Raw genomic sequence first — 19,147 nt, forward strand, 5'->3', positions numbered from 1 at the left:
GACTGATATCCATCGTCACCATCAGCCCGTGAGTGCTCCAGGTGAGGCTGGCCGGGGGCGCCTGAGTAAAAAATAGGAAGCTCCAGTAGATGGTACAGAACGGGCTGTAACCATCTTCATCATAGCAACTGGGGGCTGAGCTTCATCAGCAACCCCTCCCTTTCCTGTGTAAAGAAAAGATTCTGTACTGCCTGGACTATCATAGCAGCAGCATGCTGGGCTCCTCTCCCCTGCACCAATAATGTTCTGCCTGGACTGTCATAGCACCGGGAGGCTGCCTCCCCCTCATTTTATCTCACTAAAAACTCAGTGTTTCTTATTCTGCATTCTTATAACTTCATGACACAAATGGGCGGGACACTGCCACGGTATCCCAGGAAGGTTGGGGGAGGAGGGAAGCAACGGTGGGGTGTTGCAGGCACCCCCTGTGAATACTGACACAGAGCAGCTGTGCTCTCTGATACACGGTCCTCTAGTTACACTTGCCCCTTATTCTAGCAGGACTGACTATTTTAGAAACCATAAAGGAGGATTGACTCGGGAGTCATTTCCCAGTTTTGCTTTTGCGCCCCCGGCTGCGATCTCAGCCAGGACACTCATGATAGCAGTAGACAGTACAGAGGGGGAGAGGTAACTGTCATCTCATTGCCAGTTTACTCCAGCAGTAGACGATACAGAACACTGGTAACCATCTCTGCTATCATGCAAAAGCAAATGAATGCTGCTGTGTAGCGCTGGAGTATCGCCTCTGTCTGCGGCATCCAGTACACATCGGTGACTGTAAAATTTTAAAAAGCTGAATGGCTCCATGGTTGCCGTGCTATGGCGTCTGCCAGGCAATCCAGGGAAAAGGGCGCGAAAAGATTGTCTGCTGTTGTTTCCCGAGGAAGGAATGACTGACGACATTTACTCAGAACCACCACGACAATGATTCACCCAGAATTCCAAGGGCAGGGGAGACTGCTGGGAACTATGGACAGCTATGGAATAGCTACCCACAATGCAACGCTCCAGAAATCGACGCTAGCCTTGGACCATGGACGCACAGCACCGAATTACTGTGCCTAGTGTGGCCGCGTGAAATCGAATTTATAATATCTGTTTTATAAAACCGGTTTAATGTAATTCGGAATTATCCTGTAGTGTAGACATAGCCTTAGTGTAACTGGAGTTTTTTGCACCTATGGACTAAATGAGACCCATCTTCACAAGTGGAAATTGCTAGGAACTCATTGAAAAGATCAAATGTAAATTCAAGCCTAACCTTCAGGAAGCAAGTTCTGTGGATTTGTACAGGGTGTGAATTTAAATGACCCCTTGCCCAAATGAAGTTGCAGACTTCTCCTTCCACAGACTTTTTCAGTAATTGTGAAATGTAATTTTAACTGCTCTGACCTCCATCTTCTCCAACCCATGATCTCTTGTACACTCTACTCTCAGCAAAGGATATTTGGAGATTGCTTACACTTTACAGCTGGGTGGATATCTATTGTCACTTTGTCCTCCTTCAAGTGCTTCCTCAAAACTCACCTCTTCCATAATACATGCAGGAAAGTAAAACCTGGTGATGGCTAAGCTTGTGGAGAGTTGTGATCACTACTATGCACTGGCTAACGATTGTGCATATCACATTATAGTTATTTGTTAGCCCCTTCCTCAACCCCCCACCCTGGACTGCTCATGTGTTCCATTCTCATGTCTTGGTTTTAGACATAAAGCACTTTGGAGCAGGAACTATCATTGTGGCATTCTGGCACTATGACAATACAGAGGTTAAATCACTCTGGATCAAAATATTATTTTGTAATTAGTGTGGCCTATCAGGGGTCTCGTTGGTAGCGATAAGAAAAATGTCAACATTTCTCAATAGTTATTGCACAGTGTCGCCTACGGTACAGTAGTAATTTCCTATTATAAGGATGGAGAAATAATGCAGTAAATGAGAATCAGTACTGCCTTTTTTAATGGCAACCATTGTTTTTTATATATATCTACACACACACACACACACACACACACACAGTGTATATATAAGCACTTGGAATAAAATCCCATCAAGGTGTAACTTTCTCCCAATCACTCCTAATCTTTGAAATGGAACTACTAAGAGTTTAATAATTTGCCTGATAGGCTGTTCAGGCAACCCCTTGTGTCCTTGACCCTCACAAGCTGCATGTTCCTATGTATACCTCCCCTCCCACACTTTTTTGGTTTTGTTTAGTGGCACCTGGGGGACACATAGTAAAGAAGAGCCCTTCCCTGAGGAAGATAAGAATCTAAACAGACGATACACACAAAGGGTGAGAAAGGAAGTAGCATTATCCTCATTTCATATATGGGCAACTGAGATTAAGTGATTTGCCCGCGGTAACAGACAGAACCAGACACTGAACCTGAGATGTACCGAGTCCCAGTTCAGGGTCTTAAACAACCTTAGTCTCTTCAAAAGTCCTGTTTTACAAATACCAAAAAATCAAAAGAGTATCGCTATACATGCCTTTACACTGGGCATCTCCTTTCCTATCTACTGGGTTCTAGAGAAGTCAGCTCTGTCTCAGATTACTGAAAGCCAGGCTTGAAAAAATATTCCAATCAGCTAGGAGGCAAGATAGACTTCAAGACATGTTTTCGTAGGGGCACTTGAGGAAAAGCATTTTGGTAAGAACAGAGCTTGTTCAAAAATTTCAGACAAAAAATTTATTCTTTGAAAGGTGTCTTTTTTTAAAAAATGGAAAATTTAATGATTTTTTTAAAAATTCCATTAATTTTTCACATTTTACTCAAAATATTTCATTTACTGAAAACCAGGATTTTTCAGCGAACTGATTATTGAAAATCCAGGGGCTCAGTAGATGAACTTGATAACCATTTTGATAAAGTTTTGGCTAAAAACAGTTAATGGGGAGGGAGGAAGAGGATCCATTTCAAATAATGTAAAACGGAAGTTGCTTCACATTTTTTCATAAAGTTCTTTCTTCATTTTTCAACCAGCTCTAGGGGAGATACCCAGACCAGCCAGCTCTTGACTTGACTTGTTTGTCCCTTCCCAGTTCCTGAGAAGGGTGGTCCACTTACCTCCTGACTGGCAGGAAGGTGGGAGAGCTCTACTCATTCACCAACTACTGCTCACCCTCCTCCTGTTTGTGCTATCTATAGAAAGGCGTGGATAGCATTCTCCAACATGTACATTTGCCACTGAAAATGTGCAGAACACCTGTGATCACTACCACTTGGCTCACTCTGCTTATGACGACCGGACATTGATAAACTCAGCAAAGGGGCCGGACTCATACTGACAAGTAGCATTTTCCTAGTGTGCCTCTCCTTTGAGGGGTAGTTATTCTAACTCTGGTTAAAGGTTTCTAGTTTGGATAGTCTAAACGGCCAAGTTGCCATGCTGCAATCTCAAACACTTAAAGCTTCTTCAATATCCATATGTAGCAAAAACTTGGGAACAAGCTCTCTTAGACGTTCACATTAAACAATCCATAAATGGAATTGCAATTAGTCTAATCAAGCAGAGCAAAGTAGATTCCTGCTTGAATAATTTCTGTAACAAACAGATACAAGTTATTGAGATTTCTTCACCCTCATTTTTTAATAACATGGCTGAACAGAAAACGATGGTTTATTTACAAAGCTCTGACCAGTTTTGCAACGGAAAAACAGTAGATCTTCTATTTTCCACTTTACAGGTAAAACTGTCCTTCAGAAGCCTCACCAAGAAATCAAAGTGGAGCCAACTTGATTGGTGTCATAAAAGCAATTAAGTTACAGCCCTGTCAAATATGTTAACATCTGGCTCTGCCTGCTGTACTTTTATCTATTTTGATTACTAGTGGTATCATTTAATGATTTACAGACCTTCGATGCCTTAAGGCATGGTAGCTGTATTAAAACTGTAATCCATTATTTCTTGGTATTGTCACATAATGAGTATCTTCCCATTTCTACTAGATAACTGGATCTGAAGTCCTGATTTGGATTTAAAGTTATAGTTTTTTGGACCTGTACTGGTTAACACTAAAAACTTCAGCTTGCTTTAAAAGGAGGATTGGAAAGTGCAGTGCAGTTAAAGGTAATTTAAAACAAATTATATTTTTGGGGCTATAAAATATCTTGTCAATACAATAAACTTTCACAATACAGTAGTAAAATCATGTTTTAAATATTTAAAATGTGCAGAACATTAAGCACATTCAATGAAAAAATGGGATTTTATAGTCCAAAAAGATTATATGCTTTAGGCTTTGAAAAATCTAATGAAAACCATGCTGCCTCTCTCCCGAATTGTTTTATGATCTGTAAAAATTCTATTGGAAAAAAATCAGCCTCTCTGATTTGTCCCAGGGAATATGCCTTGGAAAATATACATTAAATGAACAAACCTAAAATAAGAGTATATATACTGCAGAGAAATCATCACTTGGAATAGGTATTTTGTGTGTGTATATGAACATGCCCTACATACTTTAAGAAAAGCCATTTTAAACAGATGGGGTGGGTGAAAGATTCAGTGAACTAGTAGGAGAAAATCCAAAACTACAAGGAAAGACAGCTTGGAATTCCTAATCTAGTCTGGAGAGTGGAAGGATAAATATACACCACAGACTCTCCCTCCCTAATAAGACGACTTTCTGCTACAACGATCTGGATAGAATATTATGTTACCTTATCTGCCACCACTCTTCAACACAACACCTAAAACTAAGGTTGGATGAACAATTAATTGGAAACAATTCGAATGTAACAGTTTTAAAGCACATCTGGCTTTACCAAATAGTACCTCTCAAATTAAATTTGAGTCTGAATCTAGATATATGTACAAGAGGTTAATGTTTTATATATAGTTAAAATTTATTCATACACAATAAGTCATAGAAGAAGGTCATACTCTTAACAGCTAAATTTAAGTTAAGGGACTTTTAAGCAAGTTAATAAATAGGTAGTTTAATTTCAATTGGCAATGAAAATAAAGTTGGATCTTCCCCAGTTCCTCCTTAAACCAGAAAAGTGAATCTTGGGTTTTTATATGCATGTGCAACTCCCACTGACACTAATGGAAGTTATATGCATGTATTGATGGGAGAATAGACCTCTTAGAGTTAATCTGTTAAGAGTTCAAAAAAGTGTACTCAGTTTCCTTTCAAAGTTAATATCAGCAATCATAAAGAACACCATTATTTCTCTAACAACCTTAATACACTGTACCAGAACTTTTAGCATTAAGAGGAATGAGACTGTTCTATTTTCTCTCTGACATGCACTTTTTTTTTCCTGACATATAGCTCTGAGTTTCTTTTTATCCATAACCTAGATTTCTCAGCCAAATGTAATAAATTTATCAGTTTTAAGTTTCTGCACATGGAAAACAGAAATGGCACCTCCAGTTTCCTTTAGTCTACAATCTTGTAAGAGTTTCTGGATTCTTGCAGGCAAGACATCTAAAGAAGGTTTTGGTAGTTGCAATCCTCCAGCTCTGTGCCTTGATTACAATATGCTAGAGAGAGAACACAACTCACAGGACACCACTGGACTCATCTTTATTATCTTCAAAAACAAAAGCAAAGTTGTAAGTAACAGTATTAAGAATTTGCAGTGGGATTGATTATTTGTCACAACTTCCATGGAATGTTAGTGCATTTATCTTTTATAAATTATTGCTGGCAAGAATTTTGCACACTTTCTAGTTAAACAAACCCTAAAATCCTGTAACATCTAATTTTTATGTTCCATAGGAGAGCTGAGATTATCCATGGAGGTCCAGTATGTCTCAGCTTTATTATTATAAACATAAAACCTCTAAAAATACATATCCAAATCTATCTCAACAACTTAAATAAAAACAAGTCTGTACGGGAGCTGTAATCGTACTGTGCTACGTGATTTAAAATCAGCTAATACTGAGGAGACACAGATGCTGTGTAGGGAAAGACTGTGTGTACTTAAGGGAACAACAAAATTTTGCTTTGTAGTGCTTCTTACAAAGTATCAGGCTACTGATTTATATGGGTGTTTTTGTATCAGTAAATGCAAGTAGTTGAGAGATTTTGTATAGGTATTTATTTTAAGTCACACTCCTTATTTTTCCTTCTCCTGCTAACAATCCAGTGAACAACTGTTTGTATTTTTTAATATATATTTTATTTTCAGTACTTGAATGTCTGTCCCTACTTCCAGAGTTAAGACAAGTTACTCATTTTGCCATCACTCCATTGACAAAGAAAACTAATATTTATGCAAGCAAGCAGAATATTCATCTCAATGTTTTATGACACAGATGTCTTCTTAAAAAAGTCAGTCTTACTTTAAATCACAATGCAACTGGAGCTTTTACTCTGTGATTACTCTCTGATCCAAATGAGACAATGATTTGTGTTACTGTATCAAAAAAATTACTTAATGTCTTAACCAGTAACAGCCCTAAGTGGCTATGTGCAATATGAATAATCATTTTTCAAAATAAAATTGGCTTTCTACATTTTGTTGGTCCCTCTTTCCCTTTCAGGCAATACTGTGGTATATCATTAAACCAGGATGGCCTCAGATGCCAGTAGCTTTCACTGGAACAGTTACCAATGTGAAATAACTTTAAAGTTGGGAAGAAAAATGTTCTCTTCTGGAAGCTTTAAGATTACTACTACTACAAAAGGAGCTCAGCCTCTGTCAGCCTGCATCTAGCCATACACTTGTCCTCTTAGCATGGTTTCCTTGCAGGTAGCCACAATATTACGACAATTTCGTGTAATATTGTTTTGCATTTTTAAAGTTGAGGAAATTAACCTATATTTTCTGCATAGGTCTTTAACAGATCTGAATTCTAGCCCCACAGTATCATTGGACACTTTACTACATCTTGGAAATGAACATTTGTAGAATTATAATAGTGTAAGGGACTATAAAGGATTCTCAAAACCCACATATGAAGATAGGAGTACCAAACAGGTAGGGATCACATCTCTTTATAGCTGTCAAGCACCAGGCAAATTACTGCATTAAATATATATTAATAAATTATAATAAGTAGCAGCAGCAGTTTGACCTTATAATAGAATTCCTTATAAGTAAGGAAGCAGAATTTAGCACTTCTAATTCAATAGAGTGATTTACACTTCAGCTCGCCATAAACCACTGTATCAAAATAATCTATAAAGGTTACAGTTTCCTTTTAATTGTGTTCTAGGAATTTTTTTTATTTTCTTTTAATTTTAGATAAATTACCACTTTCATCTTCACATAATAAAAGCGATGAAACCGGCTGTTAGCTGAACTAAATACCCCATGAGGTCATGAAGCAGGGATCTTTCTGCATTTTTTTGCAGGGGAGAAAACAGTTTACAAAACAGAAAAAGGCTTGTTCAATGAAACAAGCAGCTTTGGTTACAAGTGCAAAAGTCAGCCATGTGTACTAATTCTCAGTAATTATGATGCAAGGTGAGCTCCCCAGGGACTTAAAAGTCAACGCCTAGCAATGGTTGGGCAAACGGTGGAGTGGAACCGCTCATGTGATACTGAACCTTTGAAAGCCCTTTGTATTCCTAAAGAGACAAATACATCTACAGAGCTGCTTGGTCCTCCACTGTGCTCAGAACTGGAATCAAAAATAAAATACCCACATTTATTACATGAAAAAGTGTAGACATTCCTGTTTAATCAAATAGTCCAGACTTAGGAGATCAGAGAAGGTGACCAATATTTTTAAATGTAAATTTATCACTCATTTGTAGTTGAGATCTGAGCATGGTGAGTGGAAAGCTGATCCGACAGCTTCCCCCTTCAAAATTCATCTTAATTGGCTGCCCTCCTTTAGGAGCAATTCTGATATTCTTGGAATCCTGTAAACTTCTGTAGGATAATGATTAACAATAAGCCGTAACAGAGTCTTGACATACTATATACCACTCTTCTTGCCTCCCACATGGGGGATTATCAATGTTTTAAGTGGACGTAAAAGACAAGGGTGGACTTTCCCAAAGAACTGACTCTGCTCCCACTGAAGCCAATAACTAGGCATCACTTCTAAAGACAATCTGCGCTGTAAGTTTGAAGCGGATGCACAAATACAAGAAAATGAGACCACCTGCAGGAAGACAATACAAGTCACAACCTATCTACTTGGAACTAAACTGTACCCTTAAGTGAAACACTTCAATTAAAGAAAACTCAAGGCACTCTGTCACCACATCTCTTACCAGAACTTTATGCAGAATCTCAATTAACTTTATATTTCAAATACCAACTGGGATAATCCAACATTTACAGCATATTTAAAATAAATCCCATGCAATCTTCCTCTTAAAGCAGATCCTTAGTTTACAATGAACTACTGAAAAAGGCTTGCTGCAGCAGTCTCATAAATGATAGGTTACAGTGAAAGAACTAGTGTTATCTGCACTACATAAAAAAATTCAGATCTGCCAATAAAACAAATCTAGGTCCCTTCCAGTCCTAGAGTCTATGAATCTATGAATCTATAATTTAGTGCATTTTCATGTTGAAAAGATGCATTGAATTCTATATGACATATGCACACAACTAAAAATTTTCTAAATGGGAGGGGCAAACATTTTTGTATCCACAAGTACTTTATTGCATTTTCCCTTCAGTTAGTGTGTGCTTTTATTTGGGTCTTTACAGGCCCACATTCTTTTTTTTTTTTTTTTTGAATGCTCCTAAAATTACAGAACAAGGGGATCCTACCTGGCAGTCTACGACAGGTCAGTGATCAAACAGAAGCAGTAGTCAGACAGCAGCCAAATCCTGCTTCATCCCATGAGAATTACAGAAAGCCAGGACTGCAGTGTGTACTGTAACTTCACCCTGAGGCTCAGATAATCATAACGTGCTCTTTGCAAGCACATACAGCATGAATCTTTGCACTACTGATGTTACGATAGAATTATTTGTTTTTAAGTTGTTCAACATAATTTTCAGCACAGATAGAAACTGCTTTAAAATGTGACCTCATTTGTCTTATGATAGCAGAAACTAAGTTAGACTGAAAATATACCAGCACTGCTCTGCCCCAGTGATCAAAGCCAGTTTAAATAAACAGTGTTCTTTATCTTTAAAGTGCACTAGTCTTTGAACAAGAGTTCATTTTACTTAAAGTATTTATATTCGCCTGAACAAAATCAATACACCAGATAAAGTGAGATAGAGTATGACTAGATAGAACTAAAGTGTAAACTATGCAGAATGAGATACAGATTATTCACTAAATACTATTCTGTGCAAGGAAAACAGTCTTCTAAACTATGCTGGGTTTTAAATACAGCCTACATTCAGGAATGCATTATGCAGTAGTTAACATTACACAGCCTACGTCTCCTATGAACGCAAGGAAGCATGAGTAGTTTTTGCCATTTACAAAGCCAGTATCGCTGCAAAAAGTGAAAATTAGTGGGCGCGATATAACATCAGGAAAAAAAGTGACATTGCACAGTGGGTGCCAAAATGAAATAATGCACTGATTATTAACTTCTGGAAAGGTTTGCGTGAATCCTATTTAGGCCATAAGCTGCAGCCAATGTGCCTTTTATTAAGGAAACAATTCTAAGACGTGAAGAATTATACAAATTAGTTAGAAAGCAAGGAGTATAGAAATGTTTACCCTTCCACATCAAGAACTGGACTATCTAGGAAAGAACTGAGTTGCTCTAGTAGATTCTTTCCTTGTACTGGATCTGTGGTTAAACAGAAACCTTAGTCCACAAAATGTAATCTCATATAGTATATTTTAATCTCTCCCAAACGTAGGAAATGTAAAGAAGATACTTACACAACCGCCAGCAAGAATTTCTGCTGCCAGTGGGACAGAACGATCTTTGCTCATAAATTTGTCTCTCACAAAATCATTAACCTTAAAAACAAGGATTTATGAAGGCTGATAAATAAGGAGTGAGAAGCACATAGTAATTACAAATTTTGTGCAATTAAAAATGCAAATAAATCCAGATGTTACATCTATCAAGGTGCCAAACAGTCACAGATATTAAATAAAATCTTATGTACTATATGAAATATTATAAAGCTGGCTGTAGTACTGTTCTTTCAAATAAACACATTATTTTAAAAAAAGATATATGAAATAATCATAAGTTTCCATAAGAGTCTCCAAAATGGTAATTGAAAGCTGATTTAAAATTGGATTTCAAGATGCAATACATTTTATAGCAATGTTAGCTTAACGAAAAAGAAACATCATCACTGGCTTTTGTATATAAACAATGCGTTGTGATTAGGTTATAATGAGAAATTCTTTAATGCCTTCAAAATATTCAGAAAATCTAAAATTACATGAGCTAAAGAGCAAGTAATGTACATAATAGGAATACATGCAAACAGGTGTCTTTCGTATATGAGAGTTCCATTGTGTGCCAGCATTCTTTTATATTAATCTAGGAATTAAACACAACTGCTGCGGGGGGGGGGGGGGTGAGGGAGGGATCTTATTCTTTTGTAAGAAGAAACAAAATCAAGGCCTGGGCTACTTCAAAACAAACAGTGGAGTAAAACTAGTGGGTTAGGGAGACTTTGTACATTTTGAATCAAGCCCCCAAATGATAGGTTTAAATCAGCCCCTTTTCAGAAATACAAGTATGCTGCTTATACACCACTTGCAGTGCCCATGGTTGAGATCTGAGCAATTGCCATACCCTTTGGAAGTAAAACCTCATCTAACAAAAACCATGGAATATATTCTAACACACTAAAGCACAAAAGCCCTACGTCTCCTCATTGGAAATTCAGACATACAAATCATGGCTAAAGCGAGAACCCTCACTTTAAGACTTACAGTAAGTTTTATGGCCTTCTCTGGGGCTACTCCCAATAATTGTGGTAAAAGACCTGTAAACACACAAAGAGAACTTAAATGTATTAAATAGCTTAGCATTAGCTAAACAAATCAACGGCTATATGCAAAGATCACCACACAGAAACTAGGGCAATTTTTTAGGCAATTTTCTGCTATTACATTTAATGAGTACTTAAACATTCCATTTCAAGAACAAACTTCTTACTACCACATGAAATCAAAGCAAATTCATATCCATATATTAGTTACTCTGCACTTAAACTAATATTAGTGATTTAAGAAATGTATACACCAAGACAGGTTTAACCAAAATAATACTGTATTCTGCTCTACACATCAAAATGTGTTCTGTTATTTCTTCAGACAAAAGTTAAGGTAGTTCTGCAGTGTGAAACAAGTTATCTGCATTTCAAAACCAAGAGAATAAAGCATTTTGCTAGCATGAAACAATAGCATTAGGTGGAATGACCTAAGGGGATATGAAAGAAAGTAATGCAAAACAGCCAAACACGTACAACTGCATTCTTAAGTCAAGCACTTTGTCTAGAGCACTAATTCTCCAAAGCTTAGACGCTGAGCTGAACTATACAGTTGGAACTGAGAGTCTCTGGTCAGCACAGCTTTGTTGAATTAAAGTGAACAATCTATTTTTGTAAAAGTACAGCTGAAATGATCTAAAGAAGATACAGAACCTTACAGAAGGGATGTGGGGACAGAATGCTGCTTCAAGTGCAGCATTGTGCACAGTGAAAAGGGGGTGTGATTTATGGCACTATTTACGTATGTGAGAAGTAACCCTGTGAGCAAGAGTTGCAGAAGCAGGCCTTAAGTATTTCAAGAATGTACATAGTACTTTGGGGAAAATGACATTAAATCTAACATTTGCAATTCTTATATTTGGGTGAAGAGGATACAACTATAGTTCTGTGTCTAAGGAGGCTGCTTCCCAAAGGGCTTTTTTGCCACCAAACTGGATATTTGGATGACAAAGAGGATGAAAAATACATTAGTCTGGATCTTTTTCTTCTGTCTTGCTCCAACCCTCCAGCATTTCTGGTTGCTATTGACATTTGCTGAGAATAGTATCATTTGGCTTGTTGTTCCAGAAGCAGTCAAACTATATTCTGCTTTTCAAGAAATAGTGTGCATTTTTTATTAATTATGTGCATCATTACAAGCACACACACGTACATTTCTCCACCCAAAACAATTATGTTAAAACAGCATTACAATTACATTGCTGAACCATCAAACGAAAGAAAATTCCACTGGTTCAACTGCACGTACGGCTGGCCAAAAAAGGGTAAAATTTTGCAATGGAAAACTGTCCACATTTAGCTGAAGAATTTTAAATTTTGAAGTTTCAATTAGTTTTAGTTGCATGTGTAACCTTAACTCTGTGTTCCATGCAAATACACTCTGATAATGTGTGATCATGTCATTAATGACTACTTTTTCCACAAGACCCCTGTCTCATTCAGCCAGTTGTGCACAATGAATGAGGCAGAGATACATACTGAATAAGACTGAATTCTAACAATCCGTGCCTTATTTTGAACCTAATTCTATTTGCAATCATCACTTAATAAATCTAAAGTAAATATGAATTTACATCAGCATTAACAGAGTATATCTGGGCCTTTCCTGGATATAAGAGACAGTGCATGCACACTTCACACACGCCACCTCAAGCCCAATGAAATCAACAGAAAAACTTCCATGGACTTTGACAGACATGTGCAGTGACAAAATATTGGGAGACCGTTAATTTAAAGAAATTGTATATATATATTCAGTGCCCATTTTTTGGAAGCCTTATAATTAGGCCAAATTGAACTGATTTTCACTGGACAGATTTGGGAATGGTCACTGTGTCATATTTTTTCTACCCCAATTGCTCAACATAGTAAAGGTACTCAAAAAAGTAGCAAAAATGTGTTTATCTTGGCAAAAGTCATTTCTTCCCATCTGCCTTCTTCTGCACTCAGAAAACCCAACTGAACTGTTTTCACTAAAGCTTTCCATGAAAATTTACCTCACAGAGGAAGTTTCAACCCAGAAAGTGAAAATTATAAAGCATCTTAAAAAAAACAAAACAAAAGAAACCTTCATAGTATGAAAAGACATAGTAAATTTTAATTAGATGTGTTGCTGTGTGTGCCACCTATAAAATATTATGTATAATAAAGAGAAATGCTACTTAATAGAGTTTCCCCATACAATCTATGCACATCTCAGGTTTCTGACCTCACATCTCATCTTCACATTATACTAGGGCTCTGAAAGAAGGCAAAGACGGATACGGTAAAAATGCAGTATTGCAAATTAAATTAAGAGCTTATGGAATCAGAGGAACAATTTTCAAATCAGTATATATCAAATCAGCACCATCAACTGTTTCTGCTTCATTTCAGTAGTGGAGGAGACAGGCCTTATTAATCAAAAATGTAGTATAGATTTGTGTGGATGATCAGATCTTGGTTTCACACCATGCTTTATTTTTATTTTTTTAGTATCCGGTAACTACACCACACAAACAAGTGAGTAGGTGGGAACAGCTGTTGCTCAATCTATGTAAAATGCTTGAAAACCCTATGACACACAATGCAGAGTTGGTAATTGAACACTGCAAACTTTCCTGTTACAGGATTTACACAAGAAAACAGACAATATGATAGTACTACCACTCCATAAATTGGTACTCAACTGCAAGTTTCCAGAAAAATGAAAGTTTCTATCTTAGCGATCCCATTTCATTAGTAGTACGAGACACATGTAAATTCATACAATGACTAAAAGGAGTGATTAAAGACTATACATTATGAGGAGTTGGGGGGGGTATCATGGCACTGGAGGTGCCATCTTCGGAATTAAGAGAAAAATAAAGTCTATATCATTTCCACACTGGCATGTTAGAAAGTTACAAAAAGTATGTACCGGTGTTTATACTGTGCTCGTGATAATGGGTATCTAGGTGTCTTCCAAGTGACACCATCCCAATTATGCGTAGGACTGAATTCTCTTTAAAGAAAATTTAATGCTTTCTTTACATCCACAAGATGGTGTAATTTATCCTTATCTGAGATTAGTGGTTTAAGACATGGTATTTCTGCTCTTTTAAAAATTGGAGTGGAAATAAAAAAAAAAAAAAGAAAAGAAAGGGAAAAAACCACATCTGTTCACTCCAGTGAATGGAAAAATGTGATCTGTTTAAAAAATATCCCGAGTAGGGTCTGGAAGACCTGCTCACTTGTCTGACACTGCAATGCGCAGAGTGTTGAATGCCCAACTATCTCAATTCTGAATAATTGCACTATTAACAGAGTTCTTTCCATTGCTAACAAACATGTTACAATAAAGAGCCTCAGTTATTGAACAGTGGCACATATGTGCTACTTTAACTTTAAATACTTAAATTCCTCAGACAGCAGCATGAAATGACATGGGAAGTTTTTTTTGTCAAAGTAACCACAGTGCTATATACCAGGTGAATATACTCATCTGTAAATTCGTCCCTCAAATTCTCGTCATCCCCTTCAGCATCCAAACCTAACTGGAACCTCTTTAACCTCCCCTCTGCTGCCAAACTTTCCCAGTGTCCTTTTGTCATACACCTGACAATCAGGTAGCAGCCCAATAACCACTGCAAGTAGCTAGAGGGAGTTCCAAATTCTTTAATAAATTCCATCTATATTCATCTTTAAAAAGGGAAGTTACACCAGAGCGAACTTCAAATAAAGCATTTGTACAAAATGCAGTTTACTCTGCCAGCAAATTGCCTCTACAATGACTGTGTTGTTCAAAATAATCCAGTTTCTCCTCCTGTTTAATCCTGAAATGAGATCATAATCCTGTGTTTAGGGCATTAACACTGTCAAACGACTGCAAATTCACTGATTCAGAATCTACTTCAAGATAAAAGGGAAGATGGGCTGTGGTGGAGGAAGCTCATAAACCCAATATTACTTGCCCAGAAACTGCCAAAAGGAGCAAGACAGTACAATGTACAAACAATGCAATGAGCAAAAGGAGTTTATGCAGGACATGTGTGATTTCCCCAATTTGAAATTCCTCTGTGTTAGAGCGGTTTATACAATTCTTCAGAAGACGATATAATGGAATTCTCATTGCATCCTGATGGCGCCAATTTGCTATTTTGGAAACACAGATAAAGCAGCTGTACACTAGGAAATTAAATTATGTTTTTCATCTAATAGTTGGGCATTTTCTAAGGTTTTGGTTGCTAGAAACCTCTAGCAAGAAGAAAATCTCTGTCGGCACTCTACTAAATTACTAGATTTGCTCAAAAATCATGTAGGATACATTAAATATCCTTTGTGTTTAATCTACATAATCTGTGTGTTATAGAGGAATTAGTCAACCAACATCCAATAATTCAAAGCACACATTACAGCAGTGGTGCCCAAACTTTTCCTGTCACGCTGCCCCTACAACTCCTCCCCCATCGCCCAAGTAGTGGAATCTGTCCATGCCCCCCCTCCATTACTGCATAGCCAAGGATTCCTCAGCATAGGAGTGGGGGCAGAACTGGGGATGGGGAAGTAGCTGGAGCTAAAGGCAGAGCTGGCCTGCGGATGGAGAGGGAACCCCGCGAGTGGAGAGAGAATGAGGGCAGAGCTGCCTCGCAGGTGAGGAGGGAATGAGGGTGGGGCGGAACTGTGGCTGGAATGGAGTTGCAACTGAATGGCATGCCTCCCCGACCCCCCCACCATAGATGTTGCCTCGGGCCCTGCCACACCCCCCTTGTCATAAATAGATAGCTAAGGGTTAATGTTTCTTTTACCTGTAAAGGGTTAACAAAGGGAACCAAACACCTGACCAGAGGACCAATCAGGAAACTGGATTTTTCAAAGTCAGAGGGAATTTTGGACTCTGGGTCTTTTGTTTGTCTCTCAGCTATAGAGAAGGTTCTTTCTATCGCTTATCTTCTGTTTCAACTTGCAAGTACAGGTTGAAAAACAATATAGGCTTTATGTGTTTTGGGTGTATTTACATTGTGTGTAACTGCTGAATGTTTCAAATTGGATATCTTTGAAAGACTGTTTATTCATATTTCCTTATAAGCAATAGCCCTGTATTGTCATCTTGATACAGAGTTTATATTCTTATGTCTTTTCTTTCTTTTTTTATACAAAGCTTTCTTTAAGACTTGTTTGAGTTTTCTCTCAGGATAAGCTCGGCAGCACCAGGAATTGGTGGGAGGGGAAAGAGAGATAAAATCATCTCTGTTTCCTTGTGTTTGAGGTTTGTCTCTTTGTGGAAGAGAGGGGACAGGCTTCTTGGTATTGTGATGTAAAGAGGCATCAATTACCAGTTAGCCAGAGAGGAAAGTCTGGGTAGAAGAGGGAGGGGGAAGGGAAGTGGAGTATTTCCTTGCCGGTAAGACTCAGAGCTCTGGTCTTTGGGGTCTCCAGGGAAGTTTGGGAGACTAGAGGGCCAAAACCCGAAATTTTGGATGGTGCAGCGAGATAAGATCCAAGCTGGTAATTAAGCTTGGAGGTTCATGCTAAGCACCCAGATTTTGGACGCTAAGGTCCAGATTTGGGACAGAGGCTTATTACACCCCTCCCCGAATGTTTCTCCGCACCCCTTAGGGGGGCACACCTCAGCGAGCACTGCGTTACAGGAAGAGTATGTAGCAATATCTATTATTAAGGTTGAGACAAGGCAGGTTTTTATTGGTATTTATTGGATCAACTTCTGTTGGAAGAAGGTACAAACTTTCAAGCTACACAGAGCTCTTCCTCAAGTCTACACCGCCACTGCAAACTATTATTACAGTTGTCTAACACTTTGTATTATAACTCTCTGTTTTCTGTTGCTCATAACTTTGTCAAACTGTAATCGGTTGAACTAAAATTTTCTATGCTTCATGTCTGCCTCAGGTTGAATTTCTTACGCGAAGTCTGACCAGAAACAAGAGTTGTTTTCAGATGTTCAGTCATTACAGTATCTAGTATGCTTACTCTAAAAAGATATCCAAACTTAGCTTCAATCCAGGCTTGTATGAGAATCTTCACTAATCTGTGTGTCAGAGGAGCATAAACTACCGCTGGTAGTGTACTTAATATGTCTGATTCCAGAAGAAGAAAAAATTATTTTACCTGTGTGCACCCACTGGAAAAACTGCAGCCATGTGTATCAGTTTATAATTATCTGTAACTACCTATCCGTAACCTAAAGTAATACTGTTGATGTTTTTGCTTTTTGTGTCAATACTTGAACCCAGCAGTCTGTTGGGCTCTGAGTTGGAGCCATGGCTAGCAAGATAACAGGGGTTGATATACATAAAAGATGACAAACTGCATTCCTTGGACAATTAGTGATCAGTGAAGCACATGCTGATGGTCCAAGAAGAGCTGGTTATTCACATGGTATTGTCTTTCCTTCTTGTTTTCAGCCAGAAGATATAGAACAGACGGGAGAGTGCAATAAAATGAAGAGCAGAAGTAGATGGTTTGATTAACTTTTGTCAAAAATTACAAGACACCTATCATATTAAAGACTGCTAAAGGGACAAAAAACGCTTTTCTAATACTAAGTTTTCCCTGTAAGCAATTGCTGTAGTTGCCACAGCAATGCTATACAATTGCAGATGGGAGGGGAGGTGGTCCATGACATTGTGAATGAAGGGAAGAAGAGGCACCCAAGACAATTTCTCTATTAAGATGTGCTTTGTACCCTGAAAAAGTTTGCAGACCCCTGACCTAGAAGACAGTTGTGACTTATTAGGAGCAACAAATCTGATCAAAGACATTTAGACTACACAAGCATAAACCAGGCCCAGAATATTAATTTTTTCCTTTTTTATTCAAGCCCTAACAACAACAGGGACTGAAGAATTCAGATTGGCAGAAACCTTTTTTTGGTATATTACTATTATATATGACATTTGGAAACTGACCTCTGTACAGTCCAAAGAAGCCTTCATAACGCAGCACTTTTTTAAAGCAATCAAAGCTGTTTTTGTACATAAGTTCTCCCACAAATGACCCAGTAGAGCGCTGGTTTTGCATTCGAGTTTTCACCAGATCAATTGGATACACTGCAGTAGCCCCAACAGCTGCAAACAAAATTTGGTGTGTGAAAAAGTGTTATTATGCATACAATGTTTTTTTTTTTTTAAACAGTAATAGACACATTCTATGCTTATATCTCAATAATTACTTGTGTCTTTTTCATCTACAATATAAGCTGGTTCCATAAAGGGGTGTCACAGTCTATTTTAATTAAAAGTGCATCATCATAGCCCTTCCTCATCATTAGCCTGCCACTTGTGAAACCAGTCTGGTGACAAGCCAGGCAGAAAAACCACCTGTAAATCTCTGATCACTTGTAGGTACAAAAGAAATTATACAACAGGTTCCCCCGCTCTCATTCTCTCTCATAGTTATGGCTCAAAAAGAAAGACAGGCAAGGCTTTGTCTTCCTACACTTAAACGGGAGAAAGACAGACAGACAGACAGACAAAGATGCAAATTCTTGCACTTATTCATGACTAACCTCCAGCAACTGAACCCAGGGCAAATCTATAGGCCGATTCTGCTATTTGGATGAGAATAGGGCGAGAAACATCACCTGGAACTTTCTGCAAGGGTGGGAATTGGGGAGGGGTTGGGACAATGAAAAGAGTAAAAAAGAAAAAATTAGATCATCATTTCACTACAGTGAATCTTATAATCAGATAGATATGTGGACAGCAGATATGTGTATAGTGAAGTCAATGTCAGATATCACTGGGATTACCTAGCAGTATGTTAGAAAAAAACTTAAAAAAATAATTGAAAATTGCAGTTCCATTTTCTGCGTTTTGCAAAAATGTAACCACAGTTATGACTGGAATGGAAAAGACAAGAGCACTGGGCATTCCCAACACAATTAGATATCCCCAAAGTCAAACAGCGACCAAAATGCTTTATAAATAAAGCACTAGCAGACAAATCACCATTTTCTACACCTGGAAACAATTCTACTTTGAAATTCCTGCGTGTGTTAGTATTCAAACACTGATTGGATTTACATTTAAGAAATGTTCCATGTTCAGAATTGCTTTCTAGTAGCAGAAAGGAATTCAGACACAGTGGTGATCCTTACACTCTCCTTTCCCACCATTACCTTCTCTAATAAGATTGGTGGATGCTCTAGGGAATAGGACAATATGGACGTTTTAATTTCACGACTGAAATTGTCAATTTTTTCTTATTTTATCAGCTTTTTTTAATGCACTGTTATATACTTCAGTGATCTACAGCAAATAGCTTGAATTGCCTAAAAATAAATTAAATGTAGCACAGTTTACTGCCAGGT

At 37.8% G+C, this 19,147-nt stretch overlaps 1 protein-coding gene across 2 annotated transcripts in view; it reads right to left on the reverse strand.

The window, feature by feature from the left end:
* The window catches only part of SLC25A13 (solute carrier family 25 member 13), a 147,252-nt gene that overhangs the window by 24,273 nt on the left and 103,832 nt on the right, over positions 1–19,147 (reverse strand). For both annotated transcript variants that reach the window (XM_032766149.2, XM_032766150.2), the window contains 4 exons: positions 18,344–18,428; positions 17,745–17,903; positions 10,799–10,851; positions 9,782–9,862 (listed from right to left, as the gene is read on the reverse strand). In XM_032766149.2, the coding sequence (XP_032622040.1) occupies positions 9,782–9,862; positions 10,799–10,851; positions 17,745–17,903; positions 18,344–18,428 (378 nt within the window). The remainder of the gene's footprint in view (positions 1–9,781; positions 9,863–10,798; positions 10,852–17,744; positions 17,904–18,343; positions 18,429–19,147) is intronic.

This window comes from Chelonoidis abingdonii, chromosome 2 (assembly GCF_003597395.2).
Source record: "Chelonoidis abingdonii isolate Lonesome George chromosome 2, CheloAbing_2.0, whole genome shotgun sequence".
NCBI lineage: Eukaryota > Metazoa > Chordata > Testudines > Testudinidae > Chelonoidis > Chelonoidis abingdonii.